At 38.7% G+C, this 25,189-nt stretch overlaps 1 protein-coding gene across 1 annotated transcript in view; it reads right to left on the bottom strand.

The window, feature by feature from the left end:
* LOC124720446 (coiled-coil domain-containing protein AGAP005037) overlaps positions 1–25,189 on the bottom strand; it is a 992,798-nt gene that overhangs the window by 61,868 nt on the left and 905,741 nt on the right. The window contains exons 18-19 of the mRNA XM_047245796.1: positions 22,749–22,832; positions 19,581–19,704 (exon numbers count right to left, since the gene is read on the bottom strand). Coding sequence (XP_047101752.1) covers positions 19,581–19,704; positions 22,749–22,832 — 208 coding nt within the window. The remainder of the gene's footprint in view (positions 1–19,580; positions 19,705–22,748; positions 22,833–25,189) is intronic.

Below are 25,189 nucleotides of genomic sequence, written 5' to 3'. Positions count from 1 at the left end.
AATTGAAAGGATAGAGTTGCCGTATGTCCTCCTGAGGGATATCGTGCCAAATTCTATCCAACTGGCGTGTCAGATTGTCAAAATCCCAAGATGGTTAGAGGACCCTGCCCATGACGCTCCAAACATTCTCAACTGGGAAGAGATCTGGTGACCTTGCTGGCTGAGGTAGGGTTTGACAAGCATGAAGACAAGCAGTAGAAGCTCTCGGCATATGCGGCTGGACATTGCCTCACTAACGTGTAAGCCCAGGAAAACTTTCTATGAAGGGCAACAAAATTGGACATAAAATATCATCAATATATTGCAAGTGTGATGACAATAAAAGGGGTCTTGCTATGAAAAGGAATGGCACTCCAGACAAGTCAGTCCTAGTTGTCAGGCCGTATGGCAGGCAACAATCAGTTTGGTATCCCACTGCTGTCCAGGACACCTCCATACATACTCTTCGGCTAGAGATTTCATTAACTGGAGGAGAACTGTTTTCAGTGATGAGTCCTCCTTCAAAATGTGCCCTGGTGAACAGTGAAGCTGTGTGTGGAGACGCCCAGAAAGCAATGGGGTACCATCCTGTCTGTCACCCACCATGTGACCTGACAGCCAGGAGTGAAGGTCTGGGGTGCCATTTATTTTCATAGCACGGTCTCTACGGTTTTCATCTGCTACCTTGGGCAGCACGGCCACTGGATCTCTCCCCAATCGAGAATGTTCTGAACATTATGGACAGGGCCCTCCAACCACTTCAGGATTCTGACTATCTAACGTGCCAACTGGACAGAATTTGACACAATATCCTTCAGGAGGCCATCCGACGACTCTATCGATACATCCCAAGCTGAATAACTATTTGCATAAGGGCCAGAAATGGACCAACGTGTTATTGACTTGCTTAATTTGTGAAGCTCTTTCTCAAATCGAATAAATCAACCAATTTTTCTGAAATCATAATAGTAATCATTTGTTTGTCTGAACATGTACATCACTTTTATTGATTTCCATCCCATTCAGGTAATTCCTTCATGGTGCGTCTTTTTTTATTCTTCTTTTTTCAAGAGTGTATGAAGTTATGAAGAGTGTATGTTCTTTACAAGACTATCTGCAATTAAGGTATATGGATTAAAAGCTAGATACTATACCACACAGATGAAAATTAGTGAACGGAAACAAATACACCTACATCTCAATTTGAAATCTCTACCTGGAGCATTTTAGCCTGACACACTACTCACTACACTACGTGACCACCACTGTCTTGCTGTACAAGATGAAGGAACTCGTTGTGCATGTGATTACAATAATGCTCAATTGCCAATTTTGATGTCCAGGTGCACAAGATGAGAAAATGTATATATTCCTTCAGCCTTTATATTAACATCATAATGCAAAAATAGCAATCAACGGGCTTAGCTTTTGAAAGTGAAAACAGGCAAACAACGAATGAGTCATTTGTAGCATTCTCTGAATATACAGTGGCCAACAGCCGATAGTACATCAGTCAAAATAATTTCATAAGCAGGCGTGAGTATCTACTCTGCGAACTCTCAAGCCAAAATACAGAATGAAATGATGTAAATCCACATATAATTTACATCAAAGGAAGAGCTATTTAGAATGAACATTTGTCGGTTACAGCTGACTTCTAATCCAATAATCATATAACCCAGAACTTACATCACATAGTAACTTTTGGTGGGTGCAGTGATCTGCTCAGATTAAGAAATTCTGCTTACAAATAGAATTATGCAGTATGACCATAAATCAAATGGCATGTAAAAAGGTTACTACAAGGAAACTCATATATTTCACAAAACTAACACAAATTAGTGCCACAACCACATCATTTAAATAAGAAACTGTAACATATTCAGTTTCGGCCACTGCTACTGCAATATTAACTGCAAACTTCCTGTGAAGAAGGACTGATAGGATAACACGAAACCTAAGAATGAGTGCCATTTGAAGTGAATAAGATTTTGCTGAAGAACAAAGGTGAAACAAAATCAGCAGACCAGTAAACATATTTTGAGTGCATCATTGGTGAAATAAAAAATCATAGAAGGGAAGAGGATGAAGAGTGAGATACTGCCAAATAAAAGATACCTTGCAGACCAGAAGAGGAAGTGATTCATTTTGTTCATTATTAAGTACAATTTCCAAGATTACTTTATACTTATTTGTGGGTGTCATTATTCATTAACTATCCTAGTGTACTATACTACGGCATAAGGCTCTTATCATTATTTGCCTCCTCCTTCCCTGTTCCTTTTCCAGATGACTGAGTAAAAATTGTTAAAATCAACATTATCTCTTATCCTTGTATGACTTACACAATGGGGACAGTAACACTGTTTTTCAATCTTACTCAGAATAATGGTTCTAGAAATTTAACCAGCAACTTTTTGCATGATCATATTGTATAAAAAATGTGAGTATATTTACCAAACATTTCCATGACACTCCAATGTGGATTCAACATGACACTTAGAATATTATATACACATTTGTACTCTGAAAATTACCATTAAGTATGTGGCAGGAGGGATTTTTTTTTAGGGCAGTGTAGAAAGAATAACTGTTTATTTGCCTTTATGTGAGTATGAGTATTTATAAGCCTAATTTTATCTTGTCACAGTGGAAACGACACACAAGGAGCTGCAGAATTTATTTAGGTTGAATCTCAAAAAGTTGTTTGCAGAATTTCTTGACCAGGAGATAGGAAAGGTACAATCAAGCTTTCAGGACACGTTGCTCACATATAGTAGATGAAAAGTCTTATACAGACAGTGCTTTTATTTCCGTGTTAGAAAATATTTTCTACAACTCTTCATTGTGCATCAATTATGAGGAACGCATAAGAACGCTCTTTTTTATATGACATGTTCAAAGTGCTCACCAGTAGCATTGATATGACCATTAACCCACTGTCACAATGAATCCCAGATGTGCTGTGTTGCATGTTGTTTTGTAGCCTTCTACAATGCAATTCTTGGGGGTTTAAGTGTGGAGAATGTGGAGACCATGGGACTGGCCCAGCCTGTCAACAGACAAACTTACAAGGCACCCTTATAGAGTAATCTACATCACACGCTTGTTGATGTGCCTTTATCAGAATGACCAAACATGTACTTCATGCCAAATGAAACTCCTTGTTATTTAAGTTTTAATGTTTGTTCTTCTTTTTCTTCTCCTTCTACTACTTCAAGTACCTTGTCCTCCAAGAACACTGGTGATCGATAGCAAGACCTGCATTCATGCTGAAGTTTTCTCTGGGGAATAAGTATGAGGTGGTTTCCTGTTGCCTTCCTTTGAGACTGCTTGTACCATTATGACTACACTCTCAAATGTGTATTAAACCACTGTATCAGCTGATGAGATCTACACTCGTGCCAATGTGCACTAATACTGATGCTGATGCTCTCCATCATCATGGATTATAGTGGCATTGCTTCCACTGAGGGACCATATCCCTCCCTAAACACTCACCTGCCCAATGTTGTTGCCCGTCTAAGGTTGTCAGGAAATATCCTACTGTCCAACTCCTAAATAACAGGATTAATGTGGATGGGCCAGATCCATAGCTTCCACATTCTCTAGACCTGAAACACCCCAGACTTTTACTTAAGGAGGCATTTCGGAGCTCTCATGTATCGAATTGCAGTGCAAGAGGCACAGTGTCCTTTTGCCCATATTATGAATGGCTGCAAAACCAAACACAATACTTCCGGGATACATCAGTGTTTCCAGAGTTCAGTGATACATGTATCGGTACTAACAGAGAGCTTTTTAAATATTTCATCTAAGAAAAGAGTTTCACTTGGTGTGATGGGCTGTTCTGTTCTTGTGTGTTTCCTTTGAGTAATGTATTAAGAAGTTAGTCTATAAGCCTGTGATCTTTTCAACTGCCTTTCTACATACAAATCCAATTCCTCCTATTACTTCAACCAAATTTGGAGCAGCTACACTTGAGCATTTTTAGTGTGATTTCTTTATAAAACAATCTCTTTCCTACACAACCTACAGTTGGAAAAAGTGATATTTTCTACTTAAAAGGGTGAATGCATGTCAATATGACATATGATGAGCAATGGGGAACATGCATAAAGCATACATTAAAGGAAAACCACTAGGTAGTGGAAGCATTGTAACGGCATGTGGACTGTTTTATTTTTATTCTTTACAATGATTAAATTCGTATAGAAGACATAATTAATTTCCTTTCCTGGTGGTTATTTTCATCCACAAAAAACTGATCCTCTCTTCCCCTACCTGAAAGAGTGTAGCCTCTTTCAGCAGCATAATATACCTTCAATGAAAATTTTCCAGGTATGTGACTGTATCATGTTAAACAGACCAATATTTTGGCAAGCGTTGCAAATGGCCTTCAGCAGGGTGGGGTGGTTATTACTGAATGAGTGGCACATTCAGACTTAACATATTATTATTTTATCTCACTCCTAAAGTCAACTTGTGAGGAACGTCAGTGACTCTATTGTTGATTGGTTGGTGATTGGTTGGCAAGAATGGGGAGGTGGAGAGACTGATGCCCTTAACTAACAACAGTTTTTAATTTTATTTTAATTCTTTTGGGCAGTTTGATAAATCAAAGGCATAACAGTATAGTGAGGTAGTACTGTTCCCATATAGCCTGGTGCTGGCTGAGACAACACAGTGGGTCATGTGTCTTCAGCCACTATTTTTAATGCCATGTCTGACAGGGCAGCCTTGCAAGCACTGCTGACAGCCTAGATGATGGAAGTCTTATTTGTCAAGATGACTTATTTTGGTAGGCAGTTTCAAAGTCTCAATCTCATCTCATCTCATCTCTCTTTTCCTGAAGATTCACCATCTGTCCAAAAATTTCCAAGACTGATTTTGTTCCTGGCGTATAAGTGACGTCTGCGCAGTAACTACATTGGCAGCTTGAACTAACAACTGTAAGCAATAGATGTGCAACTGACCAGCCAGTAGTGAGCCAACAATGTTACATAGTGGATGCGTGACCATAGTGGGTTAACACAGCATCTCAAATCACCAAGAAACGACATCTATAAATTAAGTGTTCCAGACATTCTTCAGAATCTTTTGAAGAAGAGAAAAGTGTGTGAGAGGTTTGTCCCCCTTCTCCCATGATATACACCTGTTGTTACTTGACTGAAATGCAAAATGCAGAACTCTTTTCTGGAAATATTCATCACATGTGGCAAGACTTGGTGTTAGCAATATGAACATATCACAAAACAACAAAGTGCAGAAATTCAAATGAAGGGTCAACACTTTGACGATAATTGACATTTGAGTCAGTGTGATGTGCTAGTTGAACAACGTTCCAAAGAAGGACTTTTCTAACAGTTTCACATGGTTGTATCAATGTTCTGTGTGCTGTATTCCAGTGGTGCGAGGCGACAGGGGAGGGGGAATATGTAGAAAACCTGAAGCATCAGAACCATAGTCTTAACTTTTCACTCTTTTTTTATTAATCCAACACAGAAACTTTTTGTACTGATGGTGAAAGTGACTATCTAACTATTATGCTGTTTTCTTGGAAATGTTTGGTGTGATGTCCTGCACACATCCCTCTCTCTGACAGGGAGCTTTCTGTTCAGACTCATTTTAAATTATTTTGAGTTTTATTTAGCTGACTGATTAAGGTTTAATTTGGAGCCCATATTTTTGTTATTATATCTGCTGTTACTAAAGCAGAGATATAAACAACCAACTGTAGACTTTTCAGTGCAAATCTGTGTTGAGTTTTTGTAAGAAAGTGGAATCATGTCTTTCAACATGCAACCACATGAGAGACAAAATGACTGAAATCATCAGGACAGGCAAAAAATAATTGTTAAGTACCATTTTATTAAAGTGAAAAAATTTTAAATTCAATTCTTTTAAATATATGACTAGTATATGTAAAATCAAAACTGTATACTATTACAGAAGAACACTGAAGATGCCTTTCGCGTAAAGGCAAAACAAGAGGTGTTTTATATATACACAAATGGTCTAACCAAATATTAATGGGAAATATCCTCATCTCCATAACATTATCGTGGTAAACACATATACTGTAATATGTGACATGTCTGAATAAAATAAGCATTCTCTATAGTTTCAAATGGATTTCACTGCTTGTGTATTATTTGTATTGTAATTGCCAAATTTGAATCTTGTTCACTAAGTTTAGCTTCTGATTCACTGCAAATATGCACACAGAGGAATTACACTGTACCTAACTAAATAGGGAGAGAAAGAATGAAACAAGAAGAGAGCAAAGAGGGAAAATGGCGTTAATCAAAATATTCACTATGGAAGCACATTTGAGCAAACAAAATGTTTCCTTCATCATTGCTACCAACACAGCAGCAATTCTCATAAAACCTGATAGGGAGTGGGTATCGGCAGATTACTTAATGAGTCCTTACAAAATAACCCAAATGGAAAACACACACATACTGTAAGAATCACCACAAAATCAGATAACCAGAGCACGTGAAAACTAAGAAAACCAGAGGATACATAAAATCTGCATATATTTATTAATGGTTCTACCAGTTATCTATATTATAGTGAACATAAAACCTTTGAGTTGGCTCTACCATACACATCCCTAGAGAGTTTCCAGCCTGATTACATCAACTTTTGCTATCTATTTCATCCTTCACGCTGCAATGAAATATCTAGCAAAAAAATATTGACTCAAACTATATGAGAAGGTGATAATTGATTATTATTATTATTATTATTATTATTATTATTATTAGAGAGAGAGCGAGAGAGAGAGAGACAGACAGACAGACAGAGAGAGAGAGAGAGAGAGAGAGAAGGAAAAGGTCAATATTAATTTGCAGAAAATTTATGAGTGTTGCATACACACACATAATAGGTCATAAAATTGGACTAGTTTCATAGTTCCCCTTCTTCTATCATGGATTGTATAGAAAAATAGAAAGGGAGAATCTCTGTTGTAATACTTGACTTCTCTTTGTTCAATTTCCTTGTCCATATAGCTGTATTCTTTGAAAGTTTATTAATTAACTAGTAATCGACTTCCAAATACTTAAATCCCGCATAATGACAGTCAAGAACCCAAACCTGCACAGCTCACAAGACTGCAGCAATCTTTGGCCAATGACTGCTGACACACCGTTCAGTGTGGCATCTGGATTATGAATAGTAGTTTACCACAACAGATACAAGTGCCTGCACAGTAAGATAAACTCATCATACTGTTTTATCAGTTCATCATACTATTTATCAAACTGTGTAGTGAAATGTATCTGCATTGTGATAAACTTGTGATCATCACGATCAGTGTAGTTCGCCTATACACAACTGTTTTCTCTAGCTTTGGTTGAAAACTTCTTGTGAATGTTCATACCATAACTGTAGAAGACAGTAATTTGGTGAAACTAGTAATAAGAACATTGTTGTACTAATTAATGATCCAGAGTAAATAATAATAATAATAATAATAATAATAATAATATTAATAATAACAATGTTAAAGTTACTGAAGAAAATATCGATCACATGATTTCCAAGTGACACTCTGATGATCCATGACCTCCAACTGACACTGTGATGATTCTCGTGGGGTCATTTGAAACATATCCTTCTTGACTGGAGAGACAATTAGCTACGCCCTATTCAAAGAAACCAATTCCAGCATTTGCCTTTCAGTAGTTTATGGGAAATCATGGAAGCCCAAATCCAGATGGTCGGACAGACTTGAACTGCTGCCTTCTTGTATGCGAGTTCCAGGTCCACATGATTTAATCCACATATAATGAAGTTTTTTTTTAGTTATTATTTTTTTTAATTTACACCCTTTAATGAGACTACCTCTGAGGAACATTAAGGAGAAAGGTATGCTATCATACTGAGTTTTCTGCGGACTGCCAGAAAGTGCGGAAAAAAAAGGAAGGGCGGAGGGAGGTTTGGAGGGAGGTTTGGAGGGAGGGAGAGGGGGGGGGGGGGGAGAGAGAGAGAGAGAGAGAGAGAGAGAGAGAGAGAGAGAGAGAGAGAGAGAGAGAGAGAGAGAGATTTTTAATGTTCTTTACAGCTATTACAAAAATTAATGTAAGGGCTGCTTCAGCTTACATTTTGTGAATTTGTTGTGCCAAATTCATCAGAGGTACCACTAGTTACTACAAATATATGTATATTTATGTGAAATTTGAATTAGTACAATACAATCTATTGTTTGTGGAAGAAACACTAACAAAATATGTACACAATCAATTCTGAAATTTCAGAGATTGTTCGCATCCTCAAAACTGCCAAGTCCAACATATTTTGTGCAGTTTGTAGAGCGACTCCACACAAAAATGTAAAACCTGCTTGAAATTCGTAGATAAAGATAAGGAGTTGATGCAGGATGGCTTTTGTATTATTCAACATATTAATTTTTTTAACATTGCCATTTCAGCTGTTATAAATAACTTTAAGATACCTCACGAGTGAAAATGACTGTAAATAAAGAATTGTTAATCACCAGCTCTTGGTCATCGAAACTTGACTTTTTCAAGTGCTGAGTCAAAGTTCTCAGTCAGACTACATCAAAAGGAAGTCACACAGTATTATATTGGTACCCATGTGTTAAAAGTCCAATGTCAAAATGATCAGACACAGTCAGGTAATAAGAAACTAAAACAGTGGTGCATACCTATGAGGGAGGCCTACATGCAAGACTTATCCTAAGCACCCATGCAGTGCATACTATCCAAATCCTGTTATATTCTATCAAGGCAGTCATACACTAGACCAACAAAGGCCAAAGAACAACAACCAACTGCCTCATTGGCCGAGATTTGTGTATGTGTGGCAAATCAGAACCAACAAAGCAGTTGGCCTCAGTTGCAGTTCAGACTGCCAGTGGTAACATCAATGCCGGGTAGAACGTCCACTGATTCAGCAGTCATTTGCTGCGCCTGTTGCATGGATGTGGGTTTATTGTGTCTAAAAATACTGAAGTATGGAGTGGAATATGGAGACAGCACTGAAGCTGATAATTTTATCATGAATGGGAATGTTTACGGGACACTACAAACTGCAAATATAAAAACAAATCGAAGAGATCAGGTTCTTGGAAGGAAATAAGTGAGCTGTTAGAAAATAATGTGAATGTGTGGAAAAGAAAACGGAATCTTTATGGATATCTTTTTACAGCAAGTGCACCTCTCCTAAAGGAAATTTTAGGGTTTGTGTAATGCAATAACAATTCAATATCTGCAGATCTCATTTGCAAAAAATTATGAAATAGCCCATATTCCAATTTAGCCTTAAGATCAGACACAAATTTTGTCCCGTCACGCTGCTCCTTACTTTTTAAAAGAATGGTAATCCACGAGCATCATTTCTTCCTCTATTTCTTCATCTGATGATCAGCTTCTTGTAGTAAAATAAATGCTGCACATGCAATGACTGCTAAATGCTCTCCTTCCCTCATAATATCATCTGGTGAAACTGTTATTAAAACACTACTTTATAACAATAACAAAATGACAGCAACCTCAACAAGCCATCAGAATCAACTGAGATTCCACATGGTTGAATCTCCTGATCCCAGCCCCTTGGTTGGTGAAGGTGACAGGCCAAATGCAATGCATCGGCAACCATTTTTGCCAAAGACCATTGGCTGTTGTTTGTTTGACTTTGTTGGGCTAGTGTGTGCCCACCTTCAGAGGCAGGACCACATTGTGAAAGCAGCCCCATCATATACTGATTCTACAGTAACTTCAACACAGCCTTTCGTGTCGGTATAACGACTGATCAGCTGCTCACTTGAATGAATGGCCACCGCCAAACGGCAGCCTAGGGCAGAGTTGACCAACCTGTGGCAGGACATGCCGCTGAGCACAATGTGATTTATTTCAATGGTGTTTCCCAACACGTGTAATTTCAATCACTCACCCAGACTTGCTCCTCCTAGTCTACTCCTCTGTGTCATCATGTTCTACACATGACAACCCCTGTCTGCACCAGAGCGAGCTCACCAGTGCAACATTACTGTCCTGTGCACATGCTACCCCCCCCCCTCCCCCCCCCCCTCAGTCACTGGTCACCCTTTTTCGATCCTCCATCCCTCTCAACTTCTTCTCCTATCACCCACACAATGACTGCAGTCAGCTACATGGCAGGTACAACCCAGGTGGTCAGGATTATACTGTAATGCTTGTGCACACGTATATATTTGTATTCTGTGTTACTTATTTCTGGAGACTTGCATCATCGGACAACTTAGAAAAGTTTTCAATCTTTCTTGAAGTTTCCTGTCATATTTCAGGAATGTATCTGAAGTAATATTTTCCTCTTCCAATATTTCAGCTGATAATCTTAAGCCATTTTCAAGATGGATTGCTGGCAGAATTTAAACCACTTAACACAATACTGTTGAGTAATGTGTGTCTGTCAGAGGTAACGCTGCCAGAACAAAAGCACCAGATGTTGACAAAACATTATGTCTCTCGGAGGAAAGAAAAGTCAGTACAGAGTCAGCAAATCCACAGGCTTGTGAATTATGTGATCAATCATTACAGTGTATGGCATTTGTTGAAAGACAGTGAAAACTGAGAGCAGTAATTCCTCTGAGAGAGCAGATATCAAACGAATGATTTTCAAGATTTGTCAAGCTGGAAATCCATGTCTTGGTTAAGCATGTTGCCTGCTAATTGCATTTCCACAACTTCCTTGATAACTGGATCTCAATAGGATGATGTTGACATCAGTATCTTGATTTTCCCTTAATCCTTGGAATGGACAGCTACTATGTTCAGCAATTGAAGATTTGTTGAACTGTACGAGTCTGAAGTGACGCTGGTGTTGGGTGCACTCAAAAAGTCTGCGGTGGCTGAACATTGTAATTTCACTGGGCATTTCATGGATTCCTGGCTACATACTCATCCTATTCTGGTAGACAACTTCTCAACTGAGAAACCACTCATTTCACATCTGCACTCTCAGATCAACTATTGTTCTGAGTCTCTGCTGCCTAATGTTTCAATGCATGTCATCCGTTTTAATAATCAAACACATAATTCGTAAGCACTGTGTGTTTGCTGACTCTGCACTTCCTTTCTTTTACTCTTAGGCACACAATGTTTTATCTACAAGTGGCACTCTTGTTGCTGACAGTGTTATCTCTGACGCAACTAACCTTGAAAATGGCGGTAAGGTTATCAGCCAAAATATTGGAAGAATAAATAATACTAACTTGGATGTACCCATGAAAGATTATGCAATAGCTTTCAGTCTTGCTTATGATCCTATCAGCCGCTCAATGCCTCAAGTACACAGTGGGCTGTAATATTTACTTTTTGCATTATTTATACTCAACAATAGTTTTCATTAACATATTTAAACTGAACAATAAATCATATTAAAAATAAAACATGGGCGATTAGGGTAATTGTGCATGTGGATGAATAACATCATTCAAGCCACAATATAGTGGCCTCAGATGAGGCTACTACATCAGAAATAAAAGAATTACGCACAGAAGCTATTAGTACAATGCAAAAAGTAAATAAGTATATTTGCAAAGAAAATGTGACAACTATAAAAACTGTGACAACAGTTTGTGTAAAACAGATAGAAAATACAAAACAGGATTGATTACGCAAACATGTTGTGGAGATTTAGCAGATATGAATAGCTGTTGGACTGAAGTAATTCCAAATGCTGTAATTTTGAGTGGTAGGGCTGAAGATGGAATTGTGTGGGGTCAGGGGGTGGGGTGGAATGGAAGGAGGGAATTAACATCTTGTTGAGATGAACATCTTTAGGGCAACACACTAGCTGAGTAAAACAAAAATGGGGCAAGAAATCATAAGCGAAGTCTTTGAAATTTTTCTGGAACTGGCTGGAAGTAGTTTCAAGACACTCTGAAAACCTTGAGGATTTTGGGATGGAGATTTAAATCCTACTACTTCCCTTCCTCCCCCTTCAAAAGTACAAGATGATAGAAGGGCAGGAGGAAGGAGAGAGAGAATCCGAATTTTCTTGTTAAAGTGAAAAAAATGGATTTATCAGGTTTGATTCCATAGGTAAATTGTACTCAGCCTCTGAGATGAATATTCCAGTTGGGACTATGTGTACATACAAGAGTTTGTAATGTTTTAAATTACATTTACTGCACTGGAGATTGTCACACACTGACCAAAATCTAGATATGCAATAAATATCATTTGAGACTGATTGCTGTATACTCTTTACTGCTTGGAATAAAATAGACGTCTCATTCATAACTACTGAGACTACTCATTTCTTCAAAAGCTTCCTGGAAATACAGTACTGGAAATGGAAAAAAGAACACATTGACACCAGTGTGTCAGACCCACCATACTTGCTCCGGACACTGCGAGAGGGCTGTACAAGCAATGATCACACGCACGGCACAGCGGACACAACAGGAACCGCGGTGTTGGCCGTCGAATGGCGCTAGCTGCGCAGCATTTGTGCACCGCCGCCGTCAGTGTCAGCCAGTTTGCCGTGGCATACGTAGCTCCATCGCAGTCTTTAACACTGGTAGCATGCCGCGACAGCGTGGACGTGAACCGTATGTGCAGTTGACGGACTTTGAGCGAGGGCGTATAGTGGGCATGCGGGAGGCCGGGTGGACGTACCGCCGAATTGCTCAACACGTGGGGCGTGAGGTCTCCACAGTACATCGATGTTGTCGCCAGTGGTCGGCGGAAGGTGCACGTGCCCGTCGACCTGGGACCGGACCGCAGCGACGCACGGATGCACGCCAAGACCGTAGGATCCTACACAGTGCCGTAGGGGAACGCACCGCCACTTCCCAGCAAATTAGGGACACTGTTGCTCCTGGGGTATCGACGAGGACCATTCGCAACCGTCTCCATGAAGCTGGGCTACGGTCCTGCACACCGTTAGGCTGTCTTCCGCTCACGCCCCAACATTGTGCAGCCCGCCTCCAGTGGTGTCGTGACAGGTGTGAATGGAGGGACGAATGGAGACGTGTCGTCTTCAGCGATGAGAGTCGCTTCTGCCTTGGTGCCAATGATGGTCGTATGCGTGTTTGGCACTGTGCAGGTGAGCGCCACAATCAGGACTGCATACGACCGAGGCACACAGGGCCAACACCCGGCATCATGGTGTGGGGAGCGATCTCCTACACTGGCCGTTCACAACTGGTGATCGTCGAGGGGACACTGAATAGTGCACGGTACATCCAAACCATCATCGAACCCATCGTTCTACCATTCCTAGACCGGCAAGGGAACTTGCTGTTCCAACAGGACAATGCACGTCCGCATGTATCCCGTGCCACCCAACGTGCTCTAGAAGGTGTAAGTCAACTACCCTGGCCAGCAAGATCTCCGGATATGTCCCCCATTGAGCATGTTTGGGACTGGATGAAGCGTCGTCTCACGCGGTCTGCACGTCCAGCACGAACGCTGGTCCAACTCAGGCGCCAGGTGGAAATGGCATGGCAAGCCGTTCCACAGGACTACATCCAGCATCTCTACGATCGTCTCCATGGGAGAATAGCAGCCTGCATTGCTGCGAAAGGTGGATATACACTGTACTAGTGCCGACATTGTGCATGCTCTGTTGCCTGTGTCTATGTGCCTGTGGTTCTGTCAGTGTGATCATGTGATGTATCTGATCCCAGGAATGTGTCAATAAAGTTTCCCCTTCCTGGGACAATGAATTCACGGTGTTCTTATTTCAATTTCCAGGAGTGTACTATAAATTTTAATACTGACTAGTGTTATTCAAGAGTTGACCCATTATGCTAGGCACAGTCATTACAAAGATAACCATTCAGATCATGGGCTGATAGCACATGATGATTACAATACATTGATAGGATAGGCTGGTTTTGTGAATATCTCTTTGCTGGTTAGTTCCTCGTAGTTTAGGATAAATATGAGGTAGTTTAGCTGAATTGGTGTTGTGCGTGTGTGATGTAGGCACTGTTGCTGGATAGATAGACAAGCTGTTCAAAGCTGTGACAAGTTAAATAATAAATGCTACAATTCAATAGAGTACATGGTCACAATGGAGATGGTGGCTGACAAGAGGACTGGCAATGTCAGTAAACAAAGACAATTTTGCTAAAAAATCTTTTCTACTTATGAATTGATTTGCAGCTTTCTTTCAGTGAGGCATTCTGATTCTTGTAATGATGAGTGTCTGAAGATAGCAGCTGATCAAAATTATAAATGTGGTAGAGCAGAAATATTCTCTTAAATTGCCATCAGCATCTTTTACACAATTTTGATCCCCCAAAACAAAATTTTATTTGGTGTTAACACTGCATCTTTCATTTTGACAAAAGGATGAAAGTCTGGAAACAGAATTAAAATATAATTATTGCTAAATTGTGGTGATGGTATCTTCTGTCATCAACGCTCCCTGTCACAGTGGGGCAAAAAGTTGTTTATTTATTCCTACAAGCAATCTTAGATCTTATAATGAAATTTTAAGAAAATCATTACTCAATAAAGATGCTCTAGCTGAACTCCCACTTGAATGCCTAAATAAGCAAAGATCAGGCTGGAAACTCAACCTTCAGATTTCCTGAATTAGAAAACCTTTCTAGTCAACAAACAGCAGATTCAGAATGGAAGTAGCACTTCTTGTTGCATAGAGCATGTACCCTCTGGTTTTCAATCTGATAAGACAGTTTTCTCGATGGGCTCCAGGTGTTAATGAATTACACTTCACTTTTGTATACATTTTATTTTAGCATACTGCCTATCTCATGCTTCTTTTCCTTGCAGAGCTCATGTTATTTGTCTGCAAGGTGTGGACTGAAAAAGAAGCTGTCTGCTTGAGATTAATGTTCCTCTTTGTAAGGGCTTTACACATTGGAAATGTGAAATACAGATAAATTTTGCACTTAAAAATGCCTCAAGTTTGGACAACAAAAAGTAACGTATAGTGGGAAGATTAATAATAGACTTAAGAACCAAAAAAACATTGTGTGAAACGTGGTTTAATAAGCTAGAAAAAAAAAAGTGAAATTTTACCCAATACTGCCATTCAGAAGGCATGTATTTTACTTTACTTTTGGACACTTCTTCAATTTTAGAGATATATGGTGGTAAGGCCACTACAGGCATAGGAAGAATGGGTCTGATAAGGATTTTCCAAAAACAGATACAGAAAAGAGCATACAGAAGTAGAAGAGAGAAACCTACAAAGAGAAACACTGAAGCAGAAAGCCAAGATACTACAGTAAAAAGAAGTACAGGTAATAGAACAAAATACAGTAAGAAGAAAGAGAAGCCACACAGTTTTACAAAGACAATACATATCAATAGGAATAGGCTAGAAGCAACACTCAGAATGATTAATAAGTATATACACCAACAGAGGAGGCTGTAAGATAGAAATAGTGAAGTGATGGAAAGTGTTACTGGAGAGTGCAGTGGAGTCTGTCATTTCAGCTGCCAGAATTCTGTTGTCCCTTTCAGCTTTGATCCACTTAGCAGTCATAGCTCTAGGCGCAGTGGTGAAATACAGAACTTAACAAATTAAATAAACTATCACTCAGAGGATAAAATGTCACTACTCTTTCCTGTTCATCTCAATGAAATCTATATTAAAGAAAAATGTATGATGCTACAACCGCTTTTTAATTTAAACAAATAAATGCATTTTGTAAACAGTCTGCTGTTGGAAAATGCCTACAATTTTTGGCACATGCGATGTTCACAGTCCCTAGAAGTGGTTCTTTTTTTGCACTCTTTGAAAGCTGAGATCCATGTCAGAGTATCTCCTTGTTAGTCTCAGCGTCCTCTGCATGCACCACTGTCATTTGCTTTAATGCCAACTCAAGCCTGTTCCACCAAAAACTGTTTACTTGTCAAACCAGGTACCAACTCTTCTGAGGGGCTTTCCTTGTCTAACAGAATTTCATCTTCACAGTGGCCCCAGTGTTCATCTCTGAGAAATGGTGACGGCTCATGGCATGTTGATAAAGGTTGGCATGACTCAATGTCTTACAGACAGGTCCAGGAAGCTACCCACTCTTTTTCTGTCAACACAATGAGCAAAGATACGTATCCATATTTTTTCCTAATATCACCTTGAATTAAACATTAACATGGAACATGTTAAGTTGTTATGATATATTTAAATTTTTCTACATAATCTGATCATACTAAAAACTTACCATCTCATTACAGAAACCATCTCATTACAGAAACACACCAGTCACAACGACACAGATTCTGGTGTAATTTTCTCAAAATGTACCATAGATACATTTGACCACAGAGGCATGAATATATAATATTAACTTATATCCTTCTACTGGCAACAGAACTTAGATGATTTTAAATTTCCAACCTTACATACATCATCTTAAGCAGGGAATATAATCCTGGATGTCCAACCAAGCTAATTCTTCGGTGCACTATTTTGATAAACTATGCTGTTACCTTCATCAGATGGTGTGTAAGCTACAGTGCTGAGTGTACTCTATTACCCTCACTCGCATTTGATGAAGACAATTAGATTAACAGATTAATCATCACTGTGTTATGCACAAAAATGGAGTCATCAGTTTGTACCATACTGGGAAAAAGGTCACAAATCAAATATTCTGCATCGACCCCAGGGCCCGATGATGCCCCTATTGGATTCTCTAAAGAATTTGTTCCTGAATTAGCCTCATTTTAATCATGATATGTTGTAGATCCCTTGGATAAAAAAAACTGCCCGATAGTTGAAAGAAAGCAGTATCGTCAGATTAAAAGTTTGTGGCTGACTCTTGGTGCTACTGTGTTGCTACATCATCTACCTCTCAGTTAAAGGTGACACAAAACACAGTGGGTCCCTTCACAAGTGCTGAAATGCTGTTCATGTAACATGGAGCAGTGTTGGCAGCTGCTGCCATCAGGTATGGAAGGAACACAAGATGCACTGTCCATAGCTGATTTATGATCAATTACTGAACTGTGTCAGACAATGCGTTTTGTAGCTCTGAATTTACACTTGTGTCCTAACCTAACCAGAACCTCTTGATGTGCAATGTATTCGAGAAAATGGTGGTCAGCAACCTGTGGCAGAATTATTAATCGTGCCTGCTTTGCTCATGGCAATTACAGCTGACCTGTATGGACATTTCAGCATTAAAAGTTAACTGTAGCATCTCGCTTTTGCAACATAAGCCGACACAATACCGCCCGATGAGCAGTCCTGCTTAGAACTCACCTATAGGTTATAGGCAACACTAGCAGATTCCAAACAAAAAAACAATGATACGAAGAAAGATAAGAGCAAATAAAAATCAATACAATGATGAAAGTGATGCAACGGAAGATTAAAATCAAAAATTACACTGAAACCAATTAATTGAAAATAATAATTTAAAAAAAATTAAAATATAATCACCCAATGAGATTGATACCACACCCTTCTGCACAACAGACTGTAACTATACCATAGCGCTACGGAAGACCTTTACTTTGTACTTTTATGCGCTTTTATTTATAAAACCAGTTGCAATGATCATTTGCTGCCTTCAAAAAGTTTGGTTTTATGCCATATTGTATGAAGTTTGTCTACTGCTGGCTGATATCTGAACATAACAACTGAACATGTGAAGCCAAATCATGTCTTGTGCTAAAGAATCCAGTAGCCTTTGGCAAGTGGTACAAAATGTGCATATTTTGTTACTATCATTTTGTTTACGTGGATTCCACTGTGCTTATCATGTTTGATGAAAGGGCCGGACCCAGGGTTCAGCTGTTCATGCTGAATTTTTACGACCTGACAGACAATATTAACAGTAAACTCGGATTTTTTGCGGATGGTGGTAGTTACATAAAATGAAGTACTGTCTGAAGGAAGCTGGAGAAATATTCAACCTGCTCTTGATAAATTTTCAATGTGGGATAAAGATGTGCTACTTGCTTTAAATGTCCAGAAATGCAAGATTGTGCACTTCACTAAATGAGAAAATATCACGTCCTATGACAACACTATCAATGACTTGCAACTGAAACCACTCAACTTATACAAACTGGGCATAACATTTTGTAGGGATACGAAACGGAATTATCACATAGGGCGGTGGGTGGCAGACTTTATTCATTAGCAGCACATTGGGAAATTGCCGTCAGTCTACAAAGGAGCTTGCTTGCAAAAATACATCCTGAAATATTGCATAATTGTGAGACACCCATGTGAAACAGCACTAACAGAGTATACTGAATATATACAAATTAAGGGCAGCACATATGGTCACTGTTGACTCATGGGAGATGCTGAGAATCCTGAACTTGCAGATACTTGAAGACTTATACCAACCATCCTGTGAAAGCCTACTTTTAGTATGTTATGTGCAGAAATTTCTGGGAAAATTTTTAAAGGTGCTGAAGAAGGGCGAACGAGGCAGTTGGTATCATACTTTTCAGAGTCTTTTAAACAGGAGCATATTTGCCTTCTTTGTGCTCCAATAGGTGTATTTTTCCACTAGGCTACATCTATATTGTGGTAGAGGGTATTCCTTATCATCATAGTCTAATTTTATGATCACAACCTCGACAGGATAGATAACAAAAGGCTGAAGAATATTCATAATTTGTGCTTTGAAACATGGTTCTTGAAGTTTTCTATGTATGTTCTCACAAGATGTATAGAACATTTTTCACAATATATATAGGGAATTTTTCTGTTAGTGTCAGTCAATTAAGACTTTTCAACAATTCTGTTCACTTTCTCACCAGTCAAACATGCCTGTGATCATTTGCTCTACCCCTTTGTGTACATGCCTCATGTCACCTGTTATTTTGTCCTGACATGCATCCCATACACTTCAAATCCATGAAATATAAGTATTTTGCATGTCTGCCACTTGCTTTGGCTATGAATGAGCCTACATGGTCAACCAATTTACATCTGTACACATTGTTACTCCCAAACATTTCCGTGACACGACCGATTCCAATCAGGACTCATTTATCCTGCAGTTAAAGGATACAAACCTTTTACATTTCTTGAAGTCCACAACTTTGCATTTTTCTATGTCAAAATACATGGTCTCTATACCAAGGTGATATTTTATTGAGAAATATTTAGATATTATGCAACTTTTATCAAACAGAATTTCCTCTTACATGACCGTTTCAATTACCAAAAGGCCTGACAGTGCAACTAATACTATGTGCCAAGCCATTAATGTATAACATAAACAGTGAAGGTCCTATCATTCCAGTATCTGTAGATGACTCTCCATCTGGGATACCATGCTGTATCCTGTCTGTCAGGAAAAGCTGTTGATCTGGCAGCCTGGACAGTTTCACTTCCAGTTGTATCAGTTGATACTATATGCTATGTGGCAACACACTGATCTGAATCGTATACAACCTCCACTGCACCAACCAATAAGTTTAAGGAGACAGACACAGAAGGAGACAAAAATTATGAAGGAGGTAAGTGTGTAAAGGACAGAACTAGAAGAGAAAGAGACAGAGATAGAGAGAAATGGAGACTGACAGATGAAAGAGTATTTGGGTTCTACAAATGGTGAAATCACTACCAATACACTTAGTCTACTGCAACATCTACTCAACTATGGCAGCTTCTCTCGCCGATCTGTCCCTTACCTTCCCGTGCGCTGGTGGTGTGATAGGAGTGTCCGAGTCAGCACCGCCTCCCCCAGGAGTCGGAGAGAGCCGTGAGTCTGGCGTCGTAGATGGGGGGAGGCGCTGCTCTTGTACAGAGGCCAGCCTACAACAAAATGTGACAGATCAGGTCTGTTACATACAGGTCACCCAGCTAATCTAACTTTAGTTTCCAATTTTTTTTTAAATGTCCAATTTTTTCTTTGGTCTATGTGCAACTTAAGTATTGTTGCCTCAGCAAAGGAAGTTTGTTCCCTGAGCTGCTGGACGAAAATTTGTCAGCTGGGCACTCAACGAGCAACAGATGGAGAGCTAGGGGGAGGGTAATCTGCTGCCTGCTTGCTGCCAGAAAGTGTTGGAGTTCTCTCTTGTACATGGACCCAGCTAATGAGGACATATCTCCTTTCTGACTCCTTAATAAACCCAGATATTAGATGGGCAAAGTTAGATTTCTATGGGTATCGCTAGAGATGGATACGAATATTATCTACAGAGTAACACTAATGTTGGCTGTAACATACGGCCACTTGGAAAGCACAGATGCTTTGTTAACATCTGAAGGGCTAAATATGACAAAATGCTCTTGTTCCTACTTTTCCACACAATTAGATGTGCCTCCTACTGACATCCTAGCAAGTGTTGTCTTATCTCTGAGTCACACCTGTTTCACTTGCATTAACCATTGCCAATTACACAATTAATGAAAACTGCAATAAAATAATGTGAAGGCTGTTCTAGAACACTCCGTCCTTTGGAACCTTCTCTCCACATTAGGACTCATCTTTGTTGTACTGGATAGCAAAAGATTTCCAGTTATGTGTATCACACTGAATATTGCCACAGAAATTATTCCCAATGATGACTTCTACATAAATAGGAGTGCAGCAAAGAGACTGCAGCTATGGAAAGAATTCACACACTTAAATGACTCTTACATTTGTTTAGTTAAAATGAATAATTTTATGTGCACTGGAAAATTTATATACACAGAATTATTAATGAGAACAAGCACACAAATTTAGTCTGCCATATACTACCTTAAAAAGAAGGACATCTACCAAATCTGATGTGCAATGTATAGAAGAGGAGATGTAAAAAACATACAATAACTTAGGATAACTCATCAATCTATGCTGAATTTTGCCTTTGAATTGCTTGTGGTATGAATTGAGAATGTCTTACAGTAACCTTTTCAAAGAACTTACTTGTTGCAGATAATACATATCTCTTTGAAACCACTGGCTCTGATCATGAAAGCAATACTAGAAATATGTATAATTTACACAAATATTTAAAATCACTTACTTTAGTGCAGAAAGATCTCCATTATTAATTGCCAAGCAGTTTCAATAATTTGACAGCAATTGCAGACATTTACATGTTTGTATAAATTTGGATGTTTTGTATCAATTTATAAAGTAAAATATGTTTTAAAAAATCTACTCATTAAGTGGTGGCAGTAGAACACACATGACAGTTAATGAAATTTGCAAGCTTTTAGAGCCAATGGCTCCTTCTTCTTGTGAAAGAGTCATAGGAGAGGGAAGAGGGATGAAGGAAAAGAACTGACAAGGTTTAGAAAATAGGAGAATTACAGAGAAGTCACATAGAACTCCAGGTTGGGGAAGACTTACCAGACAGGATGAGAAAAAAAGGCTGATTGTTGGGGACTGCATGAAACAAGATTAAAAAACCTGAGAGCTTAAAGGTGAATGACACGAGTAATAAGCAATCATCAACCATCAGTAATCTCTGTCTTCCGAATTACCCAGCTAACCTGTCTTCCACCTATAAGCTCTCAGCTTTTCAAATATTGTTTGGTGCAGTCCTTCCTTCTCATCCCATCTGGTAAGTCTTCTCTGATCTGAGGTTCAGGATGACATTTCTGTAATTCTCGCCATTTCCCAAGCCTTGGCGGTCTTTTCTTTCATCCCTCTCCCCTCCCTTACAATCCTTCTGGCAGGAGGAGGATCCCCTGGCTCCGAAAGCTTGTGGATATTTCATGTGTGTTCTCCTGCTGCTGCTTGGTGAGTAGATTTTTTATCCACCTAATTACATTATATTTTCAAAAACTGACAACTCTCATTAAAATATGGTTAAGAGTTTTTTTCTGGTTCCACATCCTCCAGCACAGTTTCACTGAGGGTTTTTGGAAGGAATATTAGCATATCAGTTCTTTCGTAGATTACGAATACATACAAGGTGTGTCCAAAAAGTCATGAAATATATTTTCTGCTACACCACTATAGGTTGCAGCATGCAGTTGGACCAGTTGGATTAGGTCGGGGCGGCCCCCAGCTTTACAGCACACTAAAGGTCAGTCTGCTCCAAGCAACAGTAGCATCAGCATCATTGAATAAGTGGACCTCATGTTCATGAATTTTTGAATTTTGACCACTGACTGAGTGTTCAGTTTTTAGCTGACACTCAGAACAGTCCAAAAAGTTCCATGTTCAATGTTGTTATGGAGGAGTTGCGCATGAGAAATTACACCAAGCTGGTGCCAAAAATTCTGTCAGACAAACACAAGGTCAATCAAGTGTTGATCGCAAGTGAACTAGAGGAGCATATGGACACTGAAATGGGTTATTTGGACAATGTTATTACTGGTGATGAGACTTTGACTTTTGCATATGACCCGGAAACAAAGTAGCAAAGTTCAGAATGGCACCCTCAGTATGCCCAAAACCCAAGAAGGCGATAATGAGCAAATCTTTTTCAACAGCAATGGTGTGGTCCTGATCTAACACTGAATACAATATAGTCTAAATTTCAACAATGCTTTTTTCAGCATGGATGTTGTCAGTGAGTAAGACACCAACATCAGACTTTATAACAGGCAACAGTTCCAAGGACTGAATGCAGAGTGCAAATATGGAGTAGTAAGTTGTTAAAAATTAAAAAAATTCCAAAATATATTACTCAAACCAAATAAATGCTAACTTTATTATAGATCTTGACTCTGGGGTTAAAGTTGATATACTGTTTATTTTTTCAAGAGCCTTTTAAGTCCGAATGACAGCAACATTTCTTTGTTTCCAGTGTCATTCATAAGTAATTCAAAAAGAACTTAATGAAACATCCTTATTTACTACTTACCTAACAGGTCTTAATGTTACGTGAGAAAGGCAGTGGAAACACATCAGTTACCTTTTGAGCGTGACCAAGGTGCCGGTGAGTTTTTTGCAGCGTCGGAGTGCACTTTCTAATCTTTCTGGTTCTTCCTTAAGGAACCTATGGGCAGGAAATTTCAGTATGATCGTGACTGAAAAGACATGGAAATCGAAACAGTTACAATTAAAACCATAGACCTTCTCCTCACAGACTTCACACTGCATCCACTAGCTTCCACTTCTGTTAATAGGTTTGGCAATAACCAAACCTAATGTTAACACACTTCCTTTCTTTTCTTTCAGATGCAATCTAAGAACATAGTTTTAATCGAGACTGGTTTCAGCCATACAGTGACCATCTTCAGAATTTACAATGGATTTTTAAATCAAATTAGATAAATTATCAATATATTAAAAAAATTGTGAACTTTCAGCATTTGGCTTTCTTGATGTCTGTTTCTATTAATACAGAAATTAAGCATTTTCTTTTCATGCCGCTTCTTATTTAAATCCAGCTCCTTATCAAGATGATCATGGACCTTATCAAGATGATCACTCACACTCCATACATTTGAAACTTAATGCAATTGTGGTTTGTTCATTTCATGATGAACATTTATGAACCATTTGGTTTGTTTACTGTATACATCTTAGAAAATCACACTACAGTTACAACAATTTTGAAGCCAATAAAGATTATAATACCGAAATTATGTGTCTACGAATGAACAGTTACAAGTTTCATGCAGCTCAAATTACCAATTCATTCCTCACGAACTCTTCCACTAAATAATAGCATCCTGTTATTGGTGTCCCATGTAACTTTTTTTCTGGTTGATCTTGTATCATCTGTACTATTTTGTTCCCTTTTAATTTAATATAAATTTTCATTCCACATATTGAGGCACCTAGATACTAGATATTGAGGCACTTAGGCATACTGTTTATGAGTCAGTCAATGGGAATCATAAAGTTCTCTTTCTCTCTTGTGTTTATCTGAACAAAATGATTTGCTCCAAAACAAATAATTACTGTGTGGTGCACAAGAAGATTGTATTTTTATAAACATACAAAGAGTAGACCTAAAGTTGTAATTATCAGTACCTAAAATAAAGTTATGCAATTAATTTTTTGTTTATTTGTAAGTACATGTTGCAGGTTTGCAACCCACTGAAATCTCCATGCCACAGTACCATAGCATGCAGCTGTAAGAGCCAAAAGAATATGGCACAGCCCACTGAAAAAGTGGTCTATTGTGCAATAATTCATTTTTGATAGCAGTGGAAATGTTGCAGCAGTGTCAGGCCAATTAATATGACTTCCCGAGTTAGTCTCACTTATTGAAGGCAATAACGTCCATGTAGTATTAGGAACAGAAACCTGGCTAAAACCAGAAGAGAACAGCGGGAATATGTTAAATTCAGATTGGAATATATATCCAGGATAGTATAGTCGACAATGGTGGTAGCATATTTATTGCCATAAAGAAGTCAGTAATATCTAGTGAGATTATTACAGATTCTAAACCTGAAATAATGTGCATGGAGATAAGCATCAAAGGTGGGCCAAACATGGCTTTTCACATACTTCAGAAGCTGCAGTGGCAACACATTTCAGAGGAAACTTGTAAACTATAGCAGATAATTTTTCTGGTCAAGCTATTGTTACTGGGAAGTCTTCAGTGTGACCGAACCAGTCATGATTAATAATACATTCTATGATGTGTCTAAAAGAAAAGTGTTTACATGCCATTCATTTTACTCTACAGACAGAATGTCGTTACTATCATAAGTGCCTAGTTTATACAGTCCCTGCAGCACTACTTTCATTGCATCTATGTCCTCCAGGTGTGTATTAGGCTCAATAGTCACTTCTGTAGCAGCAGTCTTCTAATCAGAAGATAACAGAAATTTTTAATATCCCCCAGCCATTCACAAAGATTCGTTTTTCTCCCATTGTAGTGTTTATGAGACCAAGTTTCACCACGTTCTTCATACGCAACCATGACACCAGATACAGTAGCTTGAGATACCCCCACAGATTTGCAATTGCTGTCATGCAAACAAGGCCTAAATACAGCATTGGAAATTTCCCCTTGTCAAAGGGCTTTTCAAGTCTAACGTAGCAGGAACTCGATGATAACAGATGTACTGGCATCTCAGATTATTGGCAAAACTGGTATACAAGAAAGAAAATGAAAAAGACAATACCAGTGCACTACACATAAGTCAGAAGGAAAGCTCCTGTAACCCACACATTTATAGCCGTGTATTCACATATTTTTTCCCAATCCCCACATTTCTTCTAAGTACCAGCACTGGTAAACAAATGAGACATCATGTACTTGTATGCACATATGTTTACATATAAAAAAGTTACACATAACATATGCCCAGCATTTTCTAATGGCTTAAAAATATCTTCAACTGGATCTTAGTAACACTGACATGAATAACTCAACAAAAATGAAACCTCAAA

This window comes from Schistocerca piceifrons, chromosome 11 (genome assembly GCF_021461385.2).
Source record: "Schistocerca piceifrons isolate TAMUIC-IGC-003096 chromosome 11, iqSchPice1.1, whole genome shotgun sequence".
NCBI classification, from domain to species: Eukaryota; Metazoa; Arthropoda; class Insecta; order Orthoptera; family Acrididae; genus Schistocerca; species Schistocerca piceifrons.
Note: the sequence above shows the minus strand (reverse complement) of the source record. Positions and strands in the feature narration are given on the sequence as shown.